General features: G+C 29.7%; 1 protein-coding gene across 1 annotated transcript; it reads left to right on the plus strand.

Moving 5' to 3' along the window:
- Positions 1–1,736: 1,736 nt before the first annotated feature.
- On the plus strand, positions 1,737–7,782 carry LOC131848575 (BTB/POZ domain-containing protein Tiwaz-like). The gene is made up of 4 exons (XM_059198492.1): positions 1,737–1,903; positions 5,852–6,057; positions 6,954–7,105; positions 7,678–7,782. Exons 1-3 carry the CDS (start codon positions 1,746–1,748, stop codon positions 7,094–7,096), a joined length of 507 nt encoding a protein of 168 aa, XP_059054475.1. The 5' UTR covers positions 1,737–1,745; the 3' UTR covers positions 7,097–7,105; positions 7,678–7,782.
- The last annotated feature ends 2,391 nt before the right edge of the window (positions 7,783–10,173 follow it).

Below are 10,173 nucleotides of genomic sequence, written 5' to 3' on the forward strand. Positions count from 1 at the left end.
GGAATTGGACCTCTACAATTTTAGTATATGTATAGATATGTAGGTTTTTAAGTAGGTTTTAATTTTAATTAAAATATATCTAGTTAATCTAACTCAAAATTTTAATAGGGTCAAACTGTAGTAGCCAATTTAAAAATATAGGCAAACTTTAATAAATTGACGAATGCACTTTTAAATGTGTTGGATTATATTTTTTACTAGCTTTTCCCGAGACTTTTATTTGACAACGTGGAATTTAACTTTATTTTTCTAAAATAAAAGATTTTTTCTTAAACATAAAAAGTAACCTTAGTTACTCATTACTACATCAGTTACCTGCCAAAAAAAGTCCCATCAAAATCGATCCAGATATTTCAAAGATTCGCCTGATCAAAGAGACAGACAGAAATTGTAAAAATGTTATTTTGGTGTATGTACCATATTTATATATCCATGTAGTAAAAAAACGGTTATTTCAATATTACAACCAGACACTCCAATTTTATTTATATGCATAGATTCCACAAACAATGTGCCTAATACCACAGAGTATTGTTTTTTTTCTATGGCATAAGCTGTGGTCGTATGAATGTATAATTTTCGCTGAAGGGTGCCATGAGAGCGCTGGCGACGCCGCGGCGTGCATCACGACGAGGTCGAGAGTTGCAAGAGACTCTCACGGTGACAGCGTATTTCCAGAACGGTCTAAATATGCATTGTAGAGACCTACAGACAAAGTTCATTTTGAATATACTATCTATATACTGACAGTAGATTTGACATATCATAAGAGTCTGTAATAGACCTACATGAATAAAGATATTTTGCATTTTGAATGCAAAATTTAAATAGGCCTATTTATATTTTATTATGCATTGTGGAAACGTACAGTGTTAATTCTGAATATATAGTACTATACATTCAAAATTTAAATAGGGACTATCCTTAAAACACAAGCCCTGTGAGAAATAATCTAGAATTCTCTTCAAAAAGGGTTATGTTACGAAATTTGTTTGTTAATATTTGACGACTTTGTTACAGTGAATAAATGAGATTTGTGTACGATTTGATTTTAGGGTGGTTTATTTTCGAAAACTATGTATTTTTTAATCTCCGTGTGGTAATAGAAACATATGTTTTACTAGCTACCCGCCTCGTCATCACACATTACATGTATTATACCTATACATGTACTTTCCACTTCAATTACTCTTTAATTTTTTTTATTTAGCGGAACAGACTTCATTTTATACTATGCAAAGATATTATGTCATATGTTAATGTACATCTTTATTGATAATTGCATTTATTTGGCTACTGTTCTATCTAGCTTAACCGGCGGATCTAGTTGGAGATAAATTTATTATTTTATCTCTAAGCCTTGTGAGAGTTCACATATTCATAATTAAAATTTCATATTAAATATTTTTTTAAATATGAAGTTTGTGACTCTCCTAGCTCTTATTAGCACACCGCCTTCGCAAGCTACAAACATTTGTATTAATGAGTATGATGTCTGGGTGTGTTCTGCGGTTATAACATCGGCCATTAGATTCAAATTCAAAAACAAATTTAAATTCAGAAATATTTATTCATATTTTTATATATATTTATATTTATATATATTATTATATTTTTATTATAATTTTTTCTCTACCATCCAGTTAGTATATAGATTCAATTGAGAAGAACTGGCAAGAAACTTTTATTAATTATTTTCCATTACCCAATTAAAAAAAAAAATTCCCGCAGGAGCTGCCAGGTTGATGTCGGTGAAACCAGGAAGCCCCCAACCGGATAGCAGTATGGAGAAGAAGCCCATGGCGGGGATCCCCCGTGTAGGGGGCACCACCAAGTTCAGCGCTCCCGTGCACATCGACGTGGGAGGGACAATTTACACCTCCTCCTTGGAAACTCTGACTGCGTACGTACAATATTTCTATATTTATAATGTATATGTGATATAGATGATGACGATCTCGATGGTTCAGCGGTTTTGCATACCGCCTAATTTCCGATGGTCGCGGGTTCGATTCCCTCAGTACAAACAGGTCTGGGTGTTGAATATGTATAATGTATTAACAAAATACGTCTATGTATTTGTAACAGTTGTTTAGTAGCCATAATATAAGCTCTACTTACCTTGAAACTATATGGAGCAGTGTGAATTATATTGTACCTAGATATAATAAAATGATGTAATTGGAATGAAGACGTGAACAAGTTGAAAGCCCACTTGATGAAGTAGAAAGAAGAAGTAATAATGGTTGATAGATATACGTTTTTAGTGATGTTTATGATCTGTCCTTTTTCTTAATCTCACTTTTTTTACTTGAGGAAATCCCTCATAGAGACCCGTCCGCCCCGGAGGAGGCAAGCGGGTACCTACTGTAAGACTCCTACTCACTAAAAACTCCCAGGTATCCCGACGAAGCGCCTATTGCAGGTGTCGCAGGATCTCAATGTTTCTTAACCTAACCTTTCATTAACCTTTTGTAACGTTTAAACTTTCTTAAAATTTTGTAAGCTTCGTTCTTACTTTATATTTCCATCCTTTTCTAACATAATATTTTGAAAGTTTCAAGTTTATTCCATTCCTTTAGAATCAAATTGCAATCTCACAGCCACATTAAGCTATATTTCAGATCGTGGTCTCAATTAGTTGTTTTCGATAGTTCTTTGACATTTTAACGCGTAGAATCCGGAGTTAAATCATTTAAAATATCGGATTATTCGTCGCAGGCTACATAATGCGCGCTATACGGTGGATCGGTCGGATTGTAAATAAGCTTGTTTTATCAGCGCTGAGCGTGTTATTTCTCGACGGGAGTGCGCTGCTGGCCGCCGGCGGTGCCCCGAGCCCTGCGGCCTCCTGGTGCCGCAACGTAGGGCTTACTACATATTTTTATTTAAAAATACAATATCAGTACTGATACGAAAAATACATATCTTTAATATCGAAAAACCAGACGAATTGTAAGGATCAGCCTTACAATTCGTCTGGTTTTTTTATATTAAAGATAGATAAAGATATGTACGATACAATCAATCTGCATGCCAAATTTTATTAAGAGCAGTTGAAGGCTTTATTGGTGGAAAGCAAATAGACACTTTAGAATTTACAATATAAGAATGGATTATGAGACCGGATTGACTGGAAAAGAAAGAATGCGAAAATGAGATATTGATATGCGAAGCTGATGCTTTGTAATACGGATAGCCGGGAGACCAGAATTAGATAAACGAGCCTTTTAAATTCCTATTAGGGTAAAAGGATTGCTAATATTTTTTTTATCTATTTACTTTGCCAATAGACAGTAATACAAACAGCAAACTGCAATCCCGGGGTATGAAAAGACACCGTGTGAAATATCGGCGTCTCAGTAAATGCAACAGTTGATGAAATAATTCTCGATAGATATATTTGTATTTAACGTGAATTGTGGAGTGTGCAGTGAGCTTACTGCGGATTAATTTGGCTAATGACTACTTCGTGCTAATTGGATGCAATAAATCGGCTTATTTGCTATTTCAGTTGTGCCTTTACTCGTACAAGTGGATTAGGTACCGTCTATAGAATTATGAAAATCAAATCTAATGTTTAAGGGTACTTTAGAATGGTTAAAAAGCAGCGATTCCTGCTTTTTGTAGTTATGTCCGCAGTATAATATGTCTTTTACGTGTAATTTTTAAGATCTATTCAGACGATTAATTATCAGGGTAAGTTATTTTATTAAATACAAAGTTTCAAGAAGTGTAGGTTACGTATCAGGAATGTTGGCAGAATTGACAGATTGCCATTGAGTTGCTCACTGGTTTAGTTTTGTTTTACTTTTCATTACTATAGACACTGTTCTTTTTTATTTATGTATTTATAAAAATCGTAATTTTTGTATTAATGTAGAAATAGTTTTAAGAATTACGATGTATTTTTCAATAACAAAAATACAACAAGTACAATATAGGGCAAGAATTAATTTTATGTAAATTTTCAATACTCAAATTTTATTATGATTGTTTTTTATAATGAAATATTAGATGCTTTATATATTGTTGTCTTTGTAATCCTTTATAAATATAGTATAAAATATGTACAAGCGCACGAAGTGATGGTCACCACTAGGAAGAAAAACAAATTTAATAATTCAATAGTATTCACGCAATTGTCAACCCTATACCCACTCGGTCCACCCCCGGATCCCGCTCTTTTAATCAACTCACTCGCGGGCACGAAAGTAAATATCTTGCCAATTGCACACCTCGCCGAAAGACTGACGTAACCGTTACTGTATAATAATTCTGAAGGCTTCAATTTTTACTCAACTTAAAAAAAAGTGGAGGTTCTTCATTCGTATTTGTATATATTAAATTATATTCCATAACTGGTAATTAGGATGTTTATTCTAAAAAGACACATTATGACACTAATTCTTTATTATATGGACGGTGAATATAAAACATTAATGATAATGTACATACATATATGCCACATGTTTGTCATGTATACCCGAACTACATTCTTAACAGATTTAGAAAATTCTTAAACAATATAAATTTCATCGAAAGCTTGGTTTTTAAATCAAAACAGGTGGCTACAAAAATATGTCATTATTTAGATTTTTTGTTTATACGTTTGTGCGTTCTAAACTCAGAAATGTTATGACCGATTCGAATGCAGTTTTCACTACTGCATTGCAGTAAGAGTCACTTAAAATGAACTATTTATTTTATTCCAATCGGTTTGCAAACAGAAAAACGTTATAAATTTATATATATTTTACTGAATATAGTTATGAATATTCGCGCATAGTTTGAAACCTAGCTCCTATATCTTCATACTAGTATCTACTTCATGTACTAGCTCAGTCCGCAACTTTTCTGAAGGAAAGTTGCTGTCTGAGCTAGTACATGAATAAAGGAGGTATTTTAGTTTGATTTATGTCAAGTAGCAGTTTCGTGGATATGTCAAATTATTTCTGGTTAATGTACTGCAGCAGAAAGTTTGCTATCATCACTATCATGAACAGATTCTGTTACGTCAAGTCAGTTTTAGTTAAAGCACTCACGTTTAAGCCTTACTTGCTACTTTGCAACTGTGCAAGTGAGCTTGTTTGTTAGATACTTGCGTTGGCGTTAGTTAGTTTTGAATACCATTGTTGTATTCAGAACTAGAGCTAACTATAAGTCTTGTATAAATAAGGTACATTATTATACACTCTATTAAGACTAGACTCATAGCTAAATATCCATAGCTTATGTTACTCCAGAGTGAATAATTTACTTTCAAACAGTTAATAATACATTAGTAAATAATAAATTAGTAGTACGAGCATCACCTGATAACGTGAAGAAGTACTCTGTATACACGTCTTTAGGTGACAGTTGTAACTGACCATCAGGCAGGCTGTTAACTTAATTGCTACTCCAATTACATAAAAAGGCATATGTAAATGAAGCGGGAGATGTACGTTACCATACCTACACATCAACATGGATGCACACAAGTGCACACACACACAAACACATTCACTATCTCTCATAAATTAGAAGTATCTATCATTTTTTAATATTTTCTTATCTCTTGTATAGTGTTTATCTCAAAATCTTGTTTTTAATAAGATATATTTATTAGTTTTTTGTTTAATGTAACGCCCTGTAAACCTAAGAGCTAGCTCTTAGGTTGGGCGCAAATAACGCAACACAATTTTTTCTATACACTAATGTCGTATACCTTAACATGCTTTTCTATGGGTTTTTTACTCCTTAAATAATGTAAGGAGAGAATCCAAGTATACGCAATTTTCCATGCCTACTCTATAATTAATCTGGCGTCAATATTTAAATAAATATTAATAACATATTATATTTCCAGTTTTCCTGAGTCAAGACTCGGTAGGATGTTCAATGGGACTATTCCCATAGTCCTGGACACCCTGAAGCAACACTACTTCATCGATCGTGATGGCGAAATGTTCCGCCACATTTTGAACTACCTGCGCAACAAGAAATTGCTCTTGCCGACTGATTTTACTAACCTGGACTTGTTGCTTCATGAGGCAATTTTCTTTGAATTGGAGCGTGAGTATTTAGGTTTCTTTTTATCAACCATAAAAAAGAAAACCTTCTAAATTCGACTCTATTTTGTTTATCTTAAAACTTTTTGTACATGAACAGAATTAGTTGTTAATTTCAACATGACCATTTGTTTTTGAATGCGGTTGAAATCGGTTTTTTGATGGCATGTAGCGGTGGTTGTAGTTTGATGGGATATTATATTAGAAATAGAAATAAATATTATATCTACTATATTTTTAATGATATATATTCAACTACAATATATGTAACAAATATTTTTTTATTCTATTAGTCATTCGTAACGCAGACTCGTCAGAAAAAGAATAAGAAAGAAAATAAGTTTGCCAAATAATTATTAGTGTCTATACTATAATATTATAAAGACTGTATATATTATTGAACGCGTTATTTTCAGGAACTACTAGTTTGAATTAAGAAATTTGTTTAATGTTGGTTGGTTCGTTTATTAAGGTAGGTAGATCTAAATCGAATATAAAAAATATATGTCCCTAGTAAATACTTATAGGTTTAATTACAAGTATATTTAGACAAATACATACAATAGAATATGAGTAGAATATCTGCAAATGGGTGACAGCAATATAAAATGGCACAAGCTCAGTAAAGAGAATCACAAAGAAACAACTTTTGTTGTTTTTGTTTGATTACCTGCTATGTCTATGATGGATGCATATTAATAAAATAAAAATAAAATAAATATGCAAACAAACAAGTATGACATTACTTATTTGTTTGCATATTTATTTTATTTTTAGATTGACAAATAGAAGCGGTGTACCTATCAATGAAAAATGTTGCAAAATCGTTGAAAATTTATTGCTTTTGAGCTTTTGTTGCAGTTAATGTTGCGTGGGTCATTTAGTAATATATAATTTCAGATATGGCGTTCGCTGTGAACAAGCTGAAGACAGAACGTGATGGCATCAAGCAGGAATGGTTCGACCAGAACAACGAGAGGCTGAAGGAGGAGGCGGAGCTGCTTCTGCAGGAGAGAGACAGGCTGGAGCAACGGTGGTCCTGAATGGGACAGGTAAAATATACAAATTGTTATTATTATATTACACCCTTAATAATATATTGAATACCAGCAAATTTTTGGAAATAGACTCTAAAGTTGTAATTCTAAAGTTTTGTTTCATTTTTTGGAAAATATGCATACAGACATTACAATACAACTGTATTGATTATTGTTATAGATGAATATGGTATGTTACATTGTTACACCTGCCTGCGCTAACGGTATATGCTGGCTGGGCACCAGTGGAGGATAGAAAGACCATGAAGTCAAGTCTTGACCTTGATCCCGGTTAATTCTTACTGAATGATAGTTCATTCAGTAAGAATTAACTAGGATGTTGTGGATGTTATCTTAAAAGTACATTGATAGCAAATGGGGTTATTAATTCCTACTGGGGAAGAAGGATTTAGTGATCCTAATTGGTAGTATTGTATTTAAACGTACGATATTGAAAAAAAAACAGATTATTCGAGAACTTTAACTTTAACCCCTGTTACGTTAGACTCGAACATACAGTATCTGACACATATGTCTACATTCTAAATAGGCAAGCAATCAATGCTAATGACTCCATTCACTTTCAGGGCCATTCATCAGATTCCAGTTCTGATGATGGCGGACCGTCGTGTAGTGGTGCGAAAAGGCGTCACCTGTAAACGCCCGTCAACCATTGCACTTGCACGTTTTTCTTAACATATTTCTTAATATCTCTACAACAACACATCTTTGGCTCACATCATATAGATTAATCGGTGTTTTAGCATGTAATAGCGGCCTACGTGTTAATCCAAACATTATTTTTGCAAACTATTATTGTCACTATTATTATTTGTCTTTATTTTATTTAAACATATTATTATAAATTTACTATACATAAAATGCCACTATTATTTAATTTAAAATACATCACATAAATTAGATCAATACAATTTAAAATTTTGCAATAGTTACCTTGAATGTAAATTATTTATTACTCACCTTATTTTATACCGAACATATTACATATTTAATTTAAAATACACCATATAAATTAGATCAACACAATTTAAAATTTTGCAATAGTTATCTTAAATAATGTGTTTCCATTTAAATGATTTATTATCACGTTAATTTATACGTACCATTTTATTTAATTTAAAATACATCATACAAATTAGATCAAAACAATATAAATTTTGCAATAGATATCTTGAATAATGTGTTTTCATTTAAATTATTTATTATCACGTTAATTTATACGTACCATTTTATTTAATTTAAAATACATCATACAAATTAGATCAAAACAATATAAATTTTGCAATAGATATCTTGAATAATGTGTTTTCATTTAAATTATTTATTATTCAGGTTAATTTATACCGAACGTAATATTTAATTTAAAATACATCATATAAATTAGGTCAAACTATTTAAAATTTTGCAATAGTTATCTTGAATAATGTGTTTTAATTTAAATTATTTATTATTCATCTTAATTTATACCGAACATATTACATATTTCATTTATAATACAGCACATATATTAGATCAATACAATTAAAAATTTTGCAATAGTTATCTTAAATAATGTGTTTTAATTTAAATTATTTATTATTCATTTTAATTTATATCGAACATATTACATATTTCATTTATAATACAGCACATATATTAGATCAATACAATTAAAAATTTTGCAATAGTTATCTTAAATAATGTGTTTTAATTTAAACTATTTATTATTTACATTAAATTATACCGAACGTATTACATACTTTATTTATAATACATCACATAAATTAGGTCAAAACAATTTAAAATTTTGCAATAGTTCTCTTGAAAAATGTGTTTTCATTTAAATTATTTATTATTCACCTTAATTTATACCGAACATATTATTTAATTTAAAGTACATCATACAAATTAGATCAATACAATTTAAATTTTGCAATAGATATCTTGAATAATGTGTTTTCATTTAAATTATTTATTATTCACGTTAATTTATACCGAACATAATATTTAATTTCAAATACATCATATAAATTAGGTCAATACAATTGAATATTTTGCAATAGTTATCTTGAATAATGTATTTTCATTTAAATTATCTATTATTCACCTTAATTTATACCGAACATCATATTTAATTTAAACTACATCATACAAATTAGATCAATACAATTTAAATTTTGCAATAGATATCTTGAATAATGTGTTTTCATTTAAATTATTTATTATTCAGGGTTAATTTATACCGAACATAATATTTAATTTCAAATACATCATATGAATTAGGTCAATACAATTTAAAATTTTGCAATAGTTATCTTGAATAATGTATTTTCATTTAAATTATTTATTAATCACCTTAATTTATACCGAACATATTATTTAATTTAAAATACATCATACAAATTAGATCAATACAATTTAAATTTTGCAATAGATATCTTGTTTTCATTTAAATTATTTATTATTCAGGTTAATTTATACCGAACATAATATTTAATTTCAAATATATCATATGAATTAGGTCAATACAATTTAAAATTTTGCAATAGTTATCTTGAACAATGTATTTTCATTTAAATTGTTTATTATTCACCTTAATTTATACGGAACATATTATTTAATTTAAAATACATCATACAAATTAGATCAATACAATTTAAATTTTGCAATAGATATCTTGAATAATGTATTTTCATTTAAATTATTTACTATTCAGGGTTAATTTATACCGAACATAATATTTAATTTCAAATACATCATATAAATTAGGTCAATACAATTTAAAATTTTGCAATAGTTATCTTGAATAATGTATTTTCATTTAAATTATCTATTATTCACCTTAATTTATACCGAACATCATATTTAATTTAAACTACATCATACAAATTAGATCAATACAATTTAAATTTTGCAATAGATATCTTGAATAATGTATTTTCATTTAAATTATTTATTATTCAGGGTTAATTTATACCGTACATAATATTTAATTTCAAATACATCATATGAATTAGGTCAATACAATTTAAAATTTTGCAATAGTTATCTTGAATAATGTATTTTCATTTAAATTATTTATT

This window comes from Achroia grisella, unplaced genomic scaffold (assembly GCF_030625045.1).
Source record: "Achroia grisella isolate CSIRO2021 unplaced genomic scaffold, CSIRO_AGI_Agris_v1 utg5633, whole genome shotgun sequence".
In the NCBI taxonomy this organism is placed as follows: Eukaryota; Metazoa; Arthropoda; class Insecta; order Lepidoptera; family Pyralidae; genus Achroia; species Achroia grisella.

Bases quoted from the DNA above. Each gene is read 5' to 3' on its own strand.
- LOC131848575 (XM_059198492.1), top strand. From the start codon at position 1,746: ATGTCGGTGAAACCAGGAAGCCCCCAACCGGATAGCAGTATGGAGAAG. The intron at 1,904-5,851 runs GTACGTACAATA...TTATATTTCCAG, and splicing joins TCCTTGGAAACTCTGACTGC to TTTTCCTGAGTCAAGACTCG. The intron at 6,058-6,953 runs GTGAGTATTTAG...ATATAATTTCAG, and splicing joins AATTTTCTTTGAATTGGAGC to ATATGGCGTTCGCTGTGAAC.